Source organism: Ciconia boyciana, chromosome 8 (genome assembly GCF_034638445.1).
Source record: "Ciconia boyciana chromosome 8, ASM3463844v1, whole genome shotgun sequence".
NCBI classification, from domain to species: Eukaryota; Metazoa; Chordata; class Aves; order Ciconiiformes; family Ciconiidae; genus Ciconia; species Ciconia boyciana.
In genome coordinates, this window is record NC_132941.1 from 35,020,167 (window position 1) to 35,038,937 (window position 18,771).

General features: G+C 37.7%; 1 protein-coding gene across 8 annotated transcripts in view; it reads right to left on the reverse strand.

Annotated features, from left to right (window-relative positions):
• Nucleotides 1–18,771, reverse strand: part of GRID1 (glutamate ionotropic receptor delta type subunit 1) — a 558,755-nt gene that overhangs the window by 111,045 nt on the left and 428,939 nt on the right. For all 8 annotated transcript variants that reach the window (XM_072870424.1, XM_072870426.1, XM_072870431.1 and 5 more), the window contains 2 exons: nt 16,740–16,793; nt 2,428–2,601 (listed from right to left, as the gene is read on the reverse strand). In XM_072870424.1, coding sequence (XP_072726525.1) covers nt 2,428–2,601; nt 16,740–16,793 — 228 coding nt within the window. The remainder of the gene's footprint in view (nt 1–2,427; nt 2,602–16,739; nt 16,794–18,771) is intronic.

The following is an 18,771-nucleotide window of genomic DNA, read 5'->3' on the forward strand; positions in this document are numbered from 1 at the left end:
TTCCAAACTGTGGTGTTAATCAAACTACTTCAAAGCAACGCAAGGACTCAGTGCTGGCAGGTGGTCACTGCCTCTGGTGGATTCATGCAGCCTGACATCGAGCTGGGAGCTACTGCAGCCTCTGGCAACAGGGGTAATTTAGTGATGTACTTCTGTACAGCAAAAGGTCAAAACTATTTTTTAAGCAAGAAAACGGAAACAGAAGATTGGAAGTGCCTGAATTGCAGGACCATTAATAACACGTCAGTCATACTTGGAAATTAATATGAGCTGTATGCCCACAAGGTGTTACGTAAGATGTTTTGGCAAAGCCTATGAAAAAAATGCAGCTATGGAACACCTTAGATATAACTGTAGATGCTAAAAACTTCCTATATTCAATCTGTAGAAACTTAAAGATAACACAACATATACTGGGGGCAGCTAATTTGAGAGATCTCACACGTGCCCTTCACTTTTCATGATATTTCACTCTGGTGTGGCTGGTCATGACAGTTATGGACTCAACTTCCAAAAGGTGAACTTTATACCTCTGCACGTCTTCATATCTCTTTCTTGTTCCTAAATTCATAGAGAAGGAACTAATGGGCAAAGCACAGCATTACTGTTCCATTCTCTTAAAGACAGTTTCTAAGGTGGTATAATATTTCTGGAAGATAGAAACTGAGAATGTTTTCCTTCTCAAAACCCACATTTGGGAATCAGCAGGAAGAGGGTCCTTCCTAAAGGGTCCTTGTCAGTGAAATTTAGTAACAGGGCACGAGGCTGTTCATGCTAGCAAACCAGTTACTGTTTTAGCAAATAAGAACTTGCTCAGAGAGGTCTGTCGGAGCCCTTCAGATGAGTCTCTGAATTAGATTATGCATACACCAGCATAGACAGCAAGACTCAAAATCCTGCTGTAATGTAAGATTGTTCCCCGATGAGTGATTTGTTGGTGCAGGATAAATAATTTTTTCAACATACTGGAAATTGCTTTGATCCTCTGAAATGAGTGGCCTTTGTTCTCATTACAGCATACCTCAGAGTTACTAACAAAGATCAAAAGTGTCTTTTCTTTCTAAGCCAAGATAGGCATAGACTTTCCTCTGTGCAGAAAGAACAGACCAGTGCTCAGAACTACAGTGGATGTGATTGGCATTTCCCAAACTTTGCCCCCACTATGACAGGACCTGAGTCAGCAGAGGTTGTCTTCAAGGAGGAAGGGTCCATATTCCTCCCTCAGAGGATTTCAGTCTCTGCAGCTACAACTTTTCAGTAGGACACAAATAAGTAAAACAAACATCCCCATCCATGTTCCTTGGAAAATCTTGACCTACCCACTTCTCTTCCTGAGAATCTCCCTACCTCTCCTGGTTTCTCATAAGCCTCACAGCTTTCTCTTCAGAAGCTCTTCCAAGCCACAGCATGTGAGTTCCCTCTGGAAGGATCCCTCACCCAACACTGCCTTCCTGACCAGGCTGCAGCAACCCAGACTGCCAACAGCCCCCCCCCCCCAGCCTAACCAAGCCCTTTCTAGACTCACTCTAACACACAATACCCACACTTGCCAACTCACAGGCTTAACCACTGTGTCCTCACTCAATCCATCTCAGGTTAAGACTAAATTTGCAATAAAAAGGTTCTAATCAAGCTTATATTCTCAGTCTTACTAAAGTTTTCAGTTTTATCCAACAGTGATAAAAATGAGATTCTTAACTGTGTCTAAAGTGAACCAGAAACACATGGAATCCCATTGAAAGTCGAAGAACTGTGTTTCTAAATTATTGCACTATCCTTGGAAATAGCACCTAAAATTATATTTGAATTACTGAAAGAAAAAATCTGATATCTGGGATAAATTGCCAAGAAATCTTGAGACGTTGCTTACACCAGAGTCAAATCTGTTATCAAAATCTGGAACTTGAACTAGTAGTGCATATTTCACACGCTCAGACAATTATCAGCTGCTAAAGACTTCTGAGACTATCGAAATGGGACAGATTGAATAAATCAGCTGGATTCAGTCCATTTAACTAAATATGAAATGCTCCACAGCCCAATACCTATCAGAGTTCTGTTATCCTCCCAGATTAACTCTTTCACAACAGATGTCTAATAGGCATAAATATAACAAGCTAGCAGTAACACCACAAGACTATGATAGCACAACTTTTTATTTTTTCAAATAGAGAAGGATTCTTAAGAGAATGAAATATGCAAAATCAGCTCTGAGTTAGTGCAACCACTTGCTGGAATTTCATAGACATAACATCACATCTAAAGCACATCTAAAAAAAATAATTAAGTCAGGGAAAGTTGACCAAAGCTTACATGCTCAGATTTATCTGTACTCGTTTTATTCTTCCTCTGAGGTAATACAGTCACAGAAAAACATCTCATGTCAAATTCCTGAGATGGACTTTTCTGCTGGGCACAGCTACTGACCTGCAGCATCTGAAGATAGCCTTCTTGAGGATCGCACAGCAGTGATGATATTCGGTGATTGTTCCTCATGCATCTCTGATTGTTGTCCCTTGAGAGAGGGAAAATTTGCCGGATAACTGTCATCCTCCCCAGAGCACTATGTACCAACTCTAATATTTCATTATCAGTGATTTCCTGTGAATGGAGACACAGTCTTTTAAAAACATATATTTGTCCAAACATTTTATATATTCCTTTCATTATTGGATAAATGTTTTTAAAAAGACAATAGAAGAAAAAAAGTTACAGACACACATGCTTAGTCTAGGCCAAATATTCTTATTTTGTGTTTAATAACAACAATAATATTTTTTTACGCATCATCAGAAACAAAAGAAAACAGGTTAACACAGTATCATCTATCTTGGCAATACTAACATACTGCAGTGGCAGTTCCTCATAGAAAAGCACCAAGATGGTCTCGGTAGGTTTCTAAGTAAAAAACAAGAGCCTTCAAATCAAATTTATATAGAAGGAATTTTGGTTTAACAGAATAGAACCTCACTACATCCTCAGAACAAAACAACAAATAGAAAATGTAACCATCTTTAGGAAATATGGCCCTTACACCTGAGAACAACGTTACAAGAAAGTAGTTTTTCCATAAGAACAGTAGATCATTTCTGCAGACTAATCCTGATAATGACTCAAGGAAGTCTTTTGAGGTTATCTGTATTAGGAAATAAAAAATAGGAGAAACTTCATTGGAGGGATTTACACATTTAGGAATGCAAGTTTCTGCACGCAGAATAATTTGGGATAAGATATAAAGAGATCTCAAGGACAGGCTGCTCTTCTTTCCAGGCTTCACACTGTCTAAAGCTTCTTTGCAGACCTTCCCATGTCCCAGCCTCCTAATCCATCCTGGGACAAAGCCTGCATCTCCTGCCCTTATATTGCAACTGAAGCCAACTCAACTACATGGTTTATGTATTTTGTATTTAAAAAAAGCCACAAACCCAAACCCTCTTTTTTACCCCAGGATGAATAGTTTGAAAATCATGGGCTTAGCTGATCCTGAAATCGTAACAACGGTACAGCTTGTGATAGTTATTTCCTGCCAGGAGTTTGCTGTGAGGAAGGACAGGCAGTGGCACCGCTGACTGCATTCATTCCCCCAGGCACCTCCTCTGCAGGGAGCAGCTTTACATCCCAGCTCCTTACCACTGCCACCAGCAGCATCTGGAAGTCACATCAGCCCATCTCCAGCACACATTGGCTGCACCGGCTGCACAGCTGGGCCAACCCATTGCCCAGCCTGCACAGGTCTGCTCTCAGCCCCTTGCAGGGTAGGGGGCCGCAAATAATTCATGTTGCTGTACTTACTCGCTCAACAAGGCCCACACCTTGTGATGTGTCATCTGCAGAAACAAACCTGGCCCCGCACTTTCAACGTTCAAGAAAAAAAATATTTTGTTCTCTTGCCATTTTCCCTGTCAAGCTGTGAGTGAAATGACCATGGGGTTATTATAATTACTTGTTACGGTTGACTAGTACTGTAGCTTTGGCTCAATTTAGTTCTTTGCCGATTTCCCATCATTTTTTAGGAACATGAATTTTTAACTTTGCAGAAGGTGAAATTCATTGCATTAACGACAGACCAACTGGTGTGGCGTGAAAACAGAAAATCAGAAAATAAATATATTCTTACAGAAGCCAAAGATTTTGAGGCTTAATAGAAAATGCTGGGCGGCACCTGTAGCCTTGCAGAGAGATACCAAAGGAGACCAGAAGCTCTACAGATCCCTCCAGACTGCTGCCTTGGATTTCTCTTCTGTGGGACTGAGAGGTGTCTAAGCTGCAGTCTGAGGGAGAGACAATTTTATAGGATAGCTTTAACTCATAACCCCCCAGGCTGCATCCCTTGGCAGGCAAACTCAGGTGAGTGGCTGGAAAAAGAAAAAAGAAGATCACGAATCATCCAAACCTTCAGTTCACCTCACACCACACACATTTTTTGTTCTCCCCAAGTGATGCACAGCCTTTCAAAGATGTCTCATAACCTGTGTCAAAATGCTTGACCTGAGACATGTAAGCTTATATGTAGCAGACCAGAACTGCTTCCTCCATGGGATTTCCAGAAATAAGGTAGCGGAGGAGATCTCTTATATTAGACACATTAACCCAGGTTCTTCCCACTTAGCTATAGGCACCGAGTGATTCCTGAACGTAAAAGCCTAGTTACTGTACAGCCAACAAAGAAAAATGAGAGCCTCTGGAGGGAAATTCAGAACCTAAATTGGGCTAAATCTGACTCTGAAAGTGTCACCTTTTTCTGTGTGGACACTTGACATTAGCTAAATCCTTCAATGCCCCAGTTTGGTACATAACACCAAGGGGAACAAAGCTCCTGTGTTTTTTTCAGCTGATGGACCAGCTGAATGATCCATTCCTTTTAGAGACTGAGTTCCTTTTTAGAAATGTAAAAGCATAGAAAAAAAAGTCGTTGTTGGAAGAGCTGGGAACCAAAGGTTTATGCATTTTTGAGCTGGTGCTCTAAAAGCTAAAGTTCACTATGGGCCTTTCCATGCCAGTTCACAGGCCAGTACAGCCACAAGCAGCATTGCAGGGCACCTCGGGCAGGTCCAGGAGCAGGAAAGCGTGGCTGAGTGCCTGAACTGCAGCGGAGAGCAGGTCACCACCATCCCGCACCAGAGCAGCCTGGCTGCGGTTTCCCTGGCCAGGGGACTGCACACCTTCCTCTTGCCTGGCACAGGCAGGCCCTTCAGACTCGTTTCCAGAAAGCTCACGGTCCTGGCTTAGCAGCACGTGAAACCTTAAATGTCACACACAGAAAAGTCACCTGTGTTCTGACTGTGATAAATACGGGGGAAAAAAAAAAAACAAAAAAGAAAAAAAAAAGCCAAAAAAGGAAAAACAAGTATATGTGAAGTTGGCTTTTACTTTTACACCCATCAGAATAACAGCATATATCCAAAAAATAGTTCTAAGCCTTGGAGTCACAGGGGGACAAAAACATTTCACACTGATCTTACAATTAAAGTCTATTCATCTAGTTATTTGTTTAAAAGTAACATGTTTTCTTTCCTGTACGTGATATGAAAATTTTCCTTACACTGTGAAACTGACAACTAAGCAAAAAATTTAATTTGGTCCTAGGGTTTTTTTTTTTTCCCCAAAGAAATGTATCCCAGATTTCCAATCTTGTTCTTGGATCATTACACAGCACAAGACAGCACACAGTAATTACCATTCATACCATGCCTGAATGCTGTATTCTAAATAGAGCTTATCAGCTGGTCTGGCCAGGCAAGCACTCCTTGCAAAATTCCATATCACATGCCCACTTTTTGGCTTTTATGATCCCATGATGTTGCTACTTCAACATGGGATAAATCTTTACTTAATATAGATGGTGGCTTCTGCTTGTTTCAGGGATATGCTTTAAGGAAGCTTAAAGAGCTTAACTCTCTATTGTTTGGCACCTTTAATAGCAGTTTGCACTCAGACCTATAAATATTGAATTTTTTGAATGAGGATGGAGGGAGAGCACTTTACCCAGGGATAAAAGATGTTCTTTTATCTAGGTGTTCTTATCCTGGATTTTTCCTTTACTAAGGGAAAGGATTTGTCTATTCCCAATATTTCAGGGAGCACTTAAATATTTTGGTAGACAGACATAAATGTAAGACTGACTATTCACCCAGGTTAGTAGTAGTTCTCACCACCTGACTCAACGCTGAAAGGGTATTCCTTTAAACACTGTATTTTCTGTTCATGTAGCATATTAATGGCAAAGTTGACTCTTCAAGAATTTGTGGCGTTCATTTATCTATTTATTTGCACACAAACATTGGTCATTTGGGGAATTCATTTATCTATTTATTTATCTGCACACAAAGAACTTCAGTTAGTTTGTAATACCTAGCCATATTGCTCAGGGGAATATTTAAATCTGCTCTAGTTGTGCTCAACTATCATAACACAAATTGCAAAATGAGACAATTATGTTTCACATTACAATCTCTATTTTCCTAGAGGTAATGACAGAAAATGATAAATTTTAATGACATTAATAATTTAAAGAACCAAAAGAGATTTCCAGAAAGCACATCCCTGAGAAAAGTGGAGGAATAAACTGAATGGCAATGAGGACAAGGATGCTCATGGAGACAAGCTACAGATTTATGTGGAATGTTTTGCATTAGGATTGATACTGTTTGTTGGGTTATTCTAATTCCCCTCAATGCACTATGCACATCTATAAAGGGATGCTTGTTCACTTGTTGAAAATCCAGAAAACATCCTTCAATTAGCTGTTTTTTAAAACGTTCACGAGAGCTTACCCTGTAGATAGATTTATTCAACTTTAACATTATGCTGTCTTCTCCGCATCCCACATGAACAGACATACACAGATATATATAAAGGTTAATCCTTTAAGGCAAGGGCACAATCCATTTTTCATAGCACAGAAAACATTCTAATACAAGTCTGCATGACCACCTGTCCAACTCCTATCCTCATTGTCCTCCCACACATCCAACACTACCTCACTTGCCTTCCTTTTACCTGATGCTCCTAAAAATCTCTACAGGGATGCATTTATAATTTAATTGAATTAGCTCTATTTCTAGATATAAGGACTCTGCACTGGGTGTCCAGAAGTCTTTCTCAGATTGTAGCGAGTACCTGTACAGCAAAAGATCCTCCGATTTAACAAAATATTATTCCATACTCAAAAGTAATTATCTCAGGAAAAAAAAAAAAGAAAAGCACACAAAATTATAATTATCAAAAGCTGGACAAAACAAAAAAAATCACCATTGATTTTAATGTGGATTTCACTGATAAAACAACTCATCAAAGCTCATCTAACCTTGCTCCTAGCTGACTAAGACTGTTTCTGTGTAATTCAACAGCGTTAGAATTAGGTCAATTCTGAACCCTACAAATTTCTTTGAGCAGAATGCAGGCACATGTGCAGTACAGTTTCATGTATATGTATACCTTTCAAGCATATATAAGAAAATTATACTTTTTTTGTGAAAATAAATAAATAAATAAAAATTCTGCAGTGTCAAAGATAGCAGCCAAAAGGAGAGAAGCAAGATTTCTTTGGGCAAGTAGTAAATATAGAGTACCTGGAATAAAATTGGAAGTAATTGTAATTGTAAATGGTTAAGTTTCACATTGAAATGTATCATTTGCTAAATCTTAAGAAATTTTCCATAGTGTGTTCCTTGTATTTCTATTCAATCTTTTGACTTTTTTTAGTCTGTACATTTTTGTATAATTTGAAAAGATCCTAGAATGCTTGCCCTACTTGCATTCGTAAACTATCATTAAAAACCTCTGCTTTTCTCGAGAAAAAAATAAGGCACAGGGAAGTGTAAAAGATTTATTAACTGCTTGTTATCAGAGTAAACACAAACATCATTAGACAGACTGATGCTTTAAAACAAAAAAAATTTTAAAAAAAATGTTTTGGCACTTCCATAGGTAGAGAAAGACTGAGCAGAATTCCAGTCTATCAGACAGGCCTGGTTCTACCCAAGTAAAAATGAAGCCATAACAATTTGCACAGGCTTGTGGGTCTAACTGTTGATCACCCAAAGTGCATATAACAAAGGAATTTCTAGAAAAAAAAGAAAAATATTTTCCAAACAAAAGTGAAGAACAAACACTACATTCATAAGGGATCTTTCTTCCAAAGTCCTGTTTCCTTGCTCTACAAGCCCTAGGAAAACACTGATCATCATGCATTATCTAACACCTTCCTACATGCTACCCTTGGGGAAAAAGTAGTTTGCTGAGATAGACTTTATCTAATAATTACTATTCTATTTTCTGTTCATTTTTCTCAACCTTTGAAAAATATTTTATAGAGGAAAATAAGAAGTGCCTAGACGATAGTTGAGAAGCCATTTGATTCTCAAATCAAGAGGATGAGTAACTACAGATATACTGGGCATGTCTGATGTGGTGAAGGGAAAGAAAACAACTATTGGCAGAAGCAATGGAGCTGCAGGATAGAAATGGAAAGTAAGAAACACGTCACACCAGGAAAGAGATGATGGGACACTTTCTCATCTCTCATATAACTAACTGCCTCCTACAGACACTGAAACAGTGGTGAAGGGACACCTGTGAAAACAGCAGAGATAAAAGAATTGAGCTAGAGTCCAGAAAAAGGTTAGCAAAAACATGTTTTGAGTGAATGCTCTGAAAGGGGAAAGGAAAAAGCATCAATGATCTTTTTCTGCGCTTTGTTCTGACTGATCACCTAGGTTGAGTTTGGGAAAGTTTTATTAATCATCTGAAGATCTAGAAATTCATCTCCTGGCAGCACCACCAGCATCATTTGGAAAGTGTCACCCATCCAAAAAGGAAGAATAAGGTCAACTACTGTCTAAAAGTTTTGACTCTCATTCAAGTGATGTGGATAACATAATCTCAACATGGCTCAGAGTACCCCAAGTCCCTTAGCACTCTAACTTTCTGTCTATGGCTTCTCACCATTGATGAAACGTGTACTCTTGCTATATTTCCAAATCTTTTTATTACTTCTCCTGCAGAAATTACAAGACCTTTTCTTCCTACTTCACTTCTCCCTTCTTCTTCTCCTCAGCTATGAGGGCTTCTTCTGACAAGTATCATCATAGTTGGGAAGAATTTAACCAAATACTTTACAGCTGCAATTGCTATAGTAGTTTCTCTGTGCTTACTGCCTCCAATTTTTCCAAACCAGGATCTTTTCTGTGGATTGAAAAGAGAAAATATACAAAAGCACCCTTTTCTGGATGTTAATTAGAGTTTAGTTTTATTTTTCAATTAAAGCTTACAAGAATTTCAGCTGTCTTCTAACTACTGAATACTTTGCTTTCCTATAGATTTGGAATCTGTATAATACTCTATTTCTATAGCTTCATGCTATATATTTCAGATTTCTTTTGAAAACAGATTTTCACCAATAACAAACTGGTCCCTGACTTTTTTTTAATGTATTTATGGTTAGCACTGTGCATAGGAAGCAAAATAAAGCTATGATGACTTTTTAAAAGCCCTAGTTATTAAGCTCAGGTTAGTACAAGAAGATCAGCTGGCTTACTACATTCTATCAATAAAAAAGCATCTTTGATTTTACAAGAGCCATTACAAATACAACTTACCTTTCTGCAGTGTTACAGCATAGGTTTAGTTGATTTTTTTGTTTTGTTTTTAAATGGGACAAATAACAGCACAAGCTTTTCTTAGTGATAAAGAAATGAGCCCCTATTCAACCTTAGAGTCAAGCTACTCTGCATAGCATTAAACTATATGTTGAATTGTGCAATACAGAAATACAGTAACCCACTGTGCAGTCCCCGTGAACACACACAAACATTGGGAACTGTGCTAGTGCATCTACCAGGACAATCAAGAGTATGATTCCTCCCTCCTTTACAAAGCTTAATTCTGGAAACTTTACAGTAGTTCACAGAAAAATGCAATGGAAGAATGCACAACACTGTTATTTTGCAAAATAAGAAACTTTTGCTTTATTAGAAAGAACTCCTCCCCTCTTTAAGTGTCATGCCATGACAAATACCCACATAGGTTGGTACTTGACCTGTGAGGAGGATTCCCCCCCCCCCCCAGTACATTCCTTTTCTACAGAGTACCTGATCATTTAGACAGTAAGGAACTAATGTAATGAAAATTCCACTAGTTCTCCCCACTATTCCCACAGTTCCAGTTTGAGAATTTAGAATTGAATATAGTTTGAATTTCAGTATTTCTTATTCCATATGGTACAGAATTTGGTAATTCCAAAACTAAAAGAATCAGGGTAATAAAAAGTTATTTTGTATTAATAACAAATACCCCTTTGTATCTGATCTGATGAGGGTTAATCTGAATCAATGAGAATCAAGTCAATGGAAACACAACAAATGAAAACTGTAGTCAAGTAGAAGCTATAACCTTTAGTTTTCAGACTTATTTTTTACACCTTATAATTAAATCTATTTTTAAAGCATTGAAAGTGCCAGTAATTCATTACTAGGCATCTTTTTATCAAAACTACATGCAATTACAATATACTCCTCCATTTCAAATGACTGATACCAAGAAATATGATGCTAGGTCTCCCCCAAGCTTGGGGCTCCCCCAAGGGTGGATTTGGCTGACAGAATCTAATCAAACACAATCATTCTAGCTTGCTTAGTAGTAGACAGAGAAGGATGAAGTTCTATGCTGGCTGGAAATCAAGTATGAGTCACAGTTCCCATAAATTTCATGTTTGTCAGCAAAAGTATTGAATAAATGATTCGATCAGAAGTATATGCAGTGACTATTTGTATAAACTGTCACTGCCATACCCATATTGAAAAAGGTATGTGGAAAGACCTAGAACAGAAGGTGCAGATCAGAAAATACCCAGTGGTGTTCATAATACAGTTGTATTTGTCTTTCCAAACTGAGATCTGAAAATATTTAGCAGACTTACATAATGTGAGTAGGATGCTGAAAAAAGAAGAATAAAAAACAATAACAGAACCAGATGTGAAGACAGAGAGATGATGAGAGGGAAGAAAATAACCAAGGAAGTAGTTCCTATTCATTATCATATTTAGATCATAAACCATTTCCCAATACTCAATCTAATTTTTACTGCAGAAGATTAAATTGCATTTCCTTTATCTTTCCAGAGTGAACATGTGATCATATTCTTCTTTTAATTATATCTGTTCTACCGCTATACCTCTGTTCCATCTTCTGGGTTTCATAGGAGACAAACCTAATTCTTTCAGCCTTTCCTCATGGGTCATATTTTACTGAGCTTTCATCATATTAGGTGCTCTCCTCTGGATTTTGAAAATTGTTCTGCATTCTCTTGTTTTGTTTTAAAGTGTCTTACCCAAAACTTGCAATACAGTTCCAACAAGGCCAAGTTGATGTCAAGCAGAGCAAAATAATTGCCTCCCTTATCTTACAAAGGATGTTTCCAGTAGCATACCTGAGGACTAGATTTGCTTGTTTTGCAAGACCACAACAGTATTGATTGATATTTTGTTTGTTACCCACAAGGATTCTAAGTTGCTCCTGCAGATGCTCACCAGCTATACTTCATTTTGTAGCTACACCCAAAGTACTCGGCACTTCTCTATATTGAATCTCATCTAGTGATTCACAATCTCATTCTAGTGATCTGCCTCACATTTATCTAAATAGACTGGAAGTACTACAATATGTTTTTAAGTCTGGTTACAATCAGTAATTTCTATAAAGGCAGCATCCAGTAAGTCAGTAAAAAATTAAAACCTCATTTTTCCATTAAGTAATCACCCTACGCTTTCCTTTATCTTCTGCTATATCTAAACTTTTCTTGTTGCTTTTTATGACGCCTGGTATGAGTCATTTTGCACCTCAGCCTCATTTTGTAATCATTTACTTTGTTACACCTTTACACTCCTCCTTAGCCTTTTTTTTCACCACTTTTTCTTTAGAATTGCTCCCTGATTTCAAGATCTGTAAAGATAACCCATTGGAACCATAACGATACCTTATTATGCCTTCATCTTCACAGAACTCCACAGTTCTTTTGCCATCCTTTACTCATCGTATTAACTTTGCAAAAGCACTACCAGTTCCTTAAACTTGTGAAGCTGGACAACCTTTTTATTGACATCCATTATCCCTATTCTCCTTTTCTCACTTCTTCCCCTTCTTCAAACAGTGCATGCTACCGTCTCACTACCACTTTCACACCAATTATCTTCTGACTTCCTTAGCCCATTCTTCCTTAGCCATAATGAAATCTGAGCTGACAGCTGCCTTAATTTTTTAAACATGTAGGGATAGCATTGTCAATCACAGGAAATTGTGAAGCCTTTTCTGTGTCCCAACATTACTTTTTCAACTGCCAGGGAAATTAAAATCCTCCATTATTTCAATTTCGTGTCTTTGGGGCATTTCTGTCAAAAATGCACTTTCAAAAAAAGTCTTCCTCAGTGTATGTCTTTTGTGTATTTCCACTCAGCTATTCAACAAGTTTGACCCTCACCTCTCCTTAGCTTCAGAGCAAGTATGTATGGTTTGGACATGCAACACTATGTTGTCCTCTCTTCATCCCTACCTGTCCTTCAGGAAAAATTATCTCCTATCTCAACCAGTAGCCTTGTGCTTTGTCCTACCATGTCTTACAACTTTCAATTAAACTTCTGAATAGTGATGAAGGTTTGTTGAAAAAGAAATTCAAGGAAGGATGTGATAATGATGAAACAACTCATTTGAGTTATCAGTCAAATACAGTACCCATTCCATTTCCATGAAGAGTAGTTGATTGCTTTGTGTACTTTACTGATTTACATGTAAAAATAATGAGTGTTTAGAAACTTGGAATTAGAATAAAATATGTTGATGTTAGGGAATATAATACTGTGTTTAATTTGAATATTTTTTTGGTCCAAATTCCAGTTTTGCAGAACAATTTATTTTACCTTTTTCTCTCCCCTTGGAATGGAGAAAATTTCAAAACCATGAAAAGTCCCACAAAAAGGGAAACATAGTTTCTAGTGCTATTTATACCCCCAGACCTACTGCTGCTGCTAATAAAAAAGCAGACACAGCCTCCTAGAGCATTGCTCCTAGTACAACCACATACAAATTCAGTTTCAACTATTGCTCTTGTGCCTCTCCCATAGACATATGCCCTGGGCAATGCACAGTATTTTCTCTGAACAGGCAGAAAAAGAGAAGGGGAGAATGAAAAATGTCAGGAGGAACCGACAGAGATGCTTGATGTCAGGCACGAAAGAGAAAGAAATGTAAGAGAAAACTAAAAATAAGAAAGAAAAACAGGAAAAAAGACAGGAAATAAACACCAAAAAAAAAGGGGGGGCATCTACAACTGTGCCAGTCATGCCACAAGAAAATATAGCACACATCTGTCAAAGCTGGTAGGTCACTTCATCAACACTTAAAGGTATAAACAACAAAGGTACAAGCAGAACACCAGATACATTCTAAAAGATCTTCTTTAGGGTCAAAATTGCTGGTCATCAGTAACTCCCAATGCAGTCAATGGTAATAAAGTATTTTGGACTATTCTGGAGACAAAGCTAGGCATGAACTAGTTATTGTTCTGAAGAGCTGTTTGTTTTTGCAAGGATTTATACAGAAATCAAAAATATTCTTGCTTTTAAAAAGCTACTTGGCACGTTTAACCCAGAATTCAGGTAGAATCACTACCTAAACGAATGCAAGGAATGATTTAGTATTTCTAGATGAATAAAAGTGAAGATGATGAAATATAAATCTAAAAGGAGGATGGTGGTTAGAAATGCATTTCTTTTTTTCTCTCAAATCTCCACTACTTTTGACAGCTCTACAAGTTTGAAACATAAAATGTCTGGAATGAGAAAAGTAGACATACTTACAAATATATATTTTTAAAACAGTAAGGTTTTTATGACTTTGGCTTCAAAGAAGACATACGAGGGCATGATATTGCCTGCAAAGACCCATCCCTGTCTATTCTCTTATCCTGAAAGACTTGCCATGAAATGTTTCAGCCTTCCAACCCCATACAATGAATCCAACTCCCAATTGGCTAGCCTTTTTCTAAAGATGGCTGAGTCCTTTTGCACCACCAAACTGGCATCCAAACTGAACAGATACCTCAGCACAGAGACTTGGGTTATTGGAAACTAGCAAATGCAGGATCTTGACAGTCCACTTCTGTAATTTGAGACCAGCTCTTATATTCCACGTTTGTTCATTTCCTGTGTAATAAGCTTACCAGCCATACAGTTTTAAGTTAGCTCATCACAAGCTTGGTGGTGTTGCTTACCTAACAAAATTAAAATGATAAAATATGTTTGAACTCCAAAACTTAACTCCTATCCTGCTGTATGGGACAGAAGCACAAGGGAAAAACAAACAAACAAAAAAATGTTTATTGGATTGTCAATACAGAGACAGTAAAGTAGATTTAATTCAAGTAAGACAATAATAAAATCTCTTATTGAAATACCGTGCTATATAGTCATTCTTACTGTAGCAAGATAAGTCCAAGGTTCAGATCCTCATTGGCTTGATGAGAGGTAGGAGACAGGGCAGATTGTGAGAAGGTGCTCAAGATCAGTATATCTCAGTAGTCTAACCTGTACCAGGCCCTTAAATGGTTCCTTAAAGTGAGAAAGACCTAAAGAGCCTGTTTACAATCCAACGCTCTTCATACAAGGAACCTCAGTGGAAATAATTGTCACTGTATTCTCTTCCTACCACTGCCCCTTCAGGTCAGTCAGCCCTATACCTCTCTTTCCATGCAATAGCATCATTAGGTCACACAGACCATAGGGTGAACAGAAAACCGTAGGATCCTCAATCTGCCTGGGAGAAAAAAAGGTCTGGCTAAGTATTTGGTCCATTTACAGAATGAACTACATCTGGCTTGCTAGCAGATTTACATCAAAAAGAGCTGATTTGACTGTTGGGAATTATAAGTTCATTCCGTTCTGCAAATCACAGCACCAATCAACATCCAGTCAAGGAATAACATATTTTCCATCAAGTACCCATGCAGTTCTCACTGATACCAACTGAAAACACATACATGGAAAGCATAATTAGTCTGTCCTCTTGCTAGCATGGGCATATGCATGCTACTAAATAAGAAGCAAGCCCTAAGGAACCTCCATCTTTCTGCAGAAACATCCATGTGGATGCTTAATGTATCTTCTTTTCACAGTAGCTTTAAGCACACAAAGACCAATGCTTTTCCGATTAAAAAAAAGGATAATCAAGACATTTCCTCCCCTTTTTGCCTGCAAAGAGTTCTCCAAAGTTTCATAAATTTGAAGTTTCTGTAATTGTCTGTTTAAATTTAATTGCATTTTGAGATATTTATAAGTATGTGAACTAATATTTTTCACTAAAAAGTAATACTTTAGATTTCCAGTTTGCTGTCATAGCTTCCCTACCCAGTCTCTAGCCATAAAAGAGAAAAAATAAAAGTTTCCAAAATAAAAGCAGAATTGACAACTTGTGTGATGTGTTTGTGTCGGTATGCACATGTTTGTGTATGAGTGCTGAAGGTTTTTATTTGTGATGTTACAGATTCAGGCTTCATGAAGTGAGTTTTAACATCTGAACAATAACAGCAGCAATAACAAATTCACAAACACTCCCTCTCTCTAAACGTTTAGGGAAATATGCGCAATATTATCTTTATGTGACTATAAACACTGACTCTCTGGACATCTTGCTGATATTTTGTAGTGGGTCATTACTGCAGCTGACAAATCAGGAGGTACTTAAATGTAACAAGGACTAGAAAGAATTTATAAAGCCTTTATAAGGAGACATATCACTCGCTTTCCCTAACCCCTGTTTAATTACAGAACCTTTCTAATGCCACACAATACAATTTATAGTTACTATTAAAAGTAGCCTATCCAAAATTATTAGCTAGGTGCAAAGAAAGGAATGAGAAATTAACAAAGGAATTGGTTCTTGAATTAGAAGCTATGCATTTATAATATAAAAATAAAACAGTGAACAGTTCTTTTTAACTTCGATATTTTACTATTTTTTAAAGAATCATAATTTAAACCAGAAATATATAAAATAGTGCCATTTATCCTGAACAATCAGTGATTTATAAATTATTGTATATGGTACAACATTTCAAGCTTTCCATTGTTTTTTAAATACGAGTCTGCACTGATTTCCATTAGGACATTGTGGTGCTAAGGCAAAATAAATAATCATAGTAGCAGGACAGGATACCATTTGCTGCAGAGAGGAAGTATCACATTTTAAATCTATGCTGTCCTGGATCTTGGCCAAAACACCAACACAATTCTGCACTAGAGAAAAAAACCCTGTGTATCATGTAAACGCATATTCGAATGAGCTAAGCCTGCAACTAGCCTCAGCGCTCTTTCCTCTCCTGGTATCTGAGTGCAGGCTTTCATAGCAGTGAAGAGTGAGATTCTGGCAGATATAGATGCATGCATTTGAGGTTTCTTTTGAGTTATTCTCTGCTTCCTAAATTGTTAATGAAGTAGGGTCAACATGAAGGTAAAAATAAAGTCTCCCAGCTGTTATGAGGTATACTGGAAGCTTTATTTTGACCTTTGGTATTCAACCTATGCCAATTCAACTGAGACAGACAAGCAACGACACCACAGAGCTTGCATCTTGTACCATTCAAAAAGCAAAAATGCTAAGTGTATGCTCAGTTTGGTGTGTCAAAGCATATGAAACAAAAGATGGTGATGAGTCAATGTACCAAGCTATGTTGTCTCTTTTGACTTTCTTACCTCATTTACATAGACCCAGTGACTATCCTTTGATGCAAGGTTGGTTTCCACAGCCTACAAAAATAAAAAGAAATATAATAATAAAAATAAATAAAACATGTGAAACATGTTCCAGAAAGACTTACAGAAAAAGGTACTATAAAGCTCATTTTGATTGCTTTCATTGCTGTTGGCATTGTTTCAGTATAGTTCTTTTTATCTCTTCCACTACAGCTTCATGGAACAGTATCTTATCGGTGGTAGTCACATTCCTCTGACTTCAGTATCTAAACCAAAGTACCCTGTACCATGAAGATATTCCCTCCATGTACCACAAAAGCATACTGGAGCATGATAAGGGATCCTGTGATGAACAACTGCATACAGAACATGCAGTTCATGAGATTTAACTTCTGTATGATATATCTAATGCATCCTAGTAGGCTGGGTTTCTTTTCAGTATGCCTCCCAAAATGTACTGCCTCTGCCTCATTACAACTCTGCTAGTTTAACCGTTAGCTAACCTGTTCAATGGAAAACACCACTCTGAAACACTCAAGTGAAGTCCATATGAATCATCCTCTCTTCATATTTACATAAAACCCAAGAGAAAGTTATGATTTGCATGGACACTTTTTCTAGTTTCCTGGTGTGGTCTTGGATAATCACTACATATTATAAAGAAACAGCCCATCTCAGCAGACAGCATATTTATCCATACACATATAACTCTCATGGTTCACTAAGACACTAAAACTGGGAAAGACTGCTAGCACAAACAGCACTACTAGTACTGAGGACCTCAGCGGAAGGATTTGGCAATATACATAGAAATTTCTAACTGCCCCTTTGTTTGACATAGATAAGCTCACTTCAAGATACTTTATAGTCTAATAAAGCATTATCAAGCATCAAGATGTGTACACTACAGTGATAATGATATTGCTAATGTCCTGCTTAATACATGGTTAAACAACTATTGTGAATTCATCTCACCTAATAAAACAGGACAGTCCCAGTGCACACATGTATTTCAGGAGGCAGTTCATTACACAAAGTTTTGAATGTCCCTGCCTTCAGCCACTTCTTCTGTGCCAATATGACCCCATTTATGGAACAGATATTATTGCTGTGTTACAAATGGCTCTATGAATCACTGAAATGAACCTGGTTAAAAAATCAAACACAGATGAACAAAATACTTCTAGTTACTGGTTTTTAACCTGCATAATTTCTGCACCCTGTGTGTGGCCTCAAAAACAATTGCACTGGTACAAAGAGGCTCTGTAGACTGCGGCACTGGGCTGGGCAGGAACATCATCAACCACCTTCCTCTCCAGAACACATTTGCATAATAAGCCTCTCAGATATTTAGCGTCAGATGGGATGAATCACCTTCTCTCATGACACTGACTACAGATGACTGGCTTAGAATAAACGCCCACAACTTATAAGGCTGCAGTGAAATGACAAGATATCCATCTTTAATATAGGCAAAGGGAGTACTGTTACCTGATCCTAGAAAAAAATAAACCGAAAACTGGCTAAGTAGACAACACCAACATTTTTAACACTACTTTTAGTTTATACTGTGTTTAAAAAAAAAAAAAGTATAAATTACTTGCCTGAGTAACTGTGGTTTAAAACTTTACTCATTTGTGCAGCCTACACAAACCTAAGAGAAAATTGTGGGCAACACTCATACCTCAATCTATTTCTTATGTCCACAAAGTGAAGTACTCCTTTAAAGAAACAAAAATCCCAAAAGAGAAACCACAAAGAAGTCGAAAGAGAAAAATCAGCACAGACAGGGCACAGTATTTCTCATCACCATCATAAACAGCATGATGGGAAATTAACTATCCCTGGTGTCAAAGCAGATGAGAACCACTAGAGGCAACACTTCTAGCAAGATAATCCTCTCCTAAGCATGCAGTGAAAAATTGTCTCCCTTGGAAATTGTCTGCCTTGAGTTTCTTTTAAGCTGGCAGGAAAATTAAACTGACCACCTAACTGAGGAATCGCAGCTTTTAGGAAAGCTAGTGGTAATGAA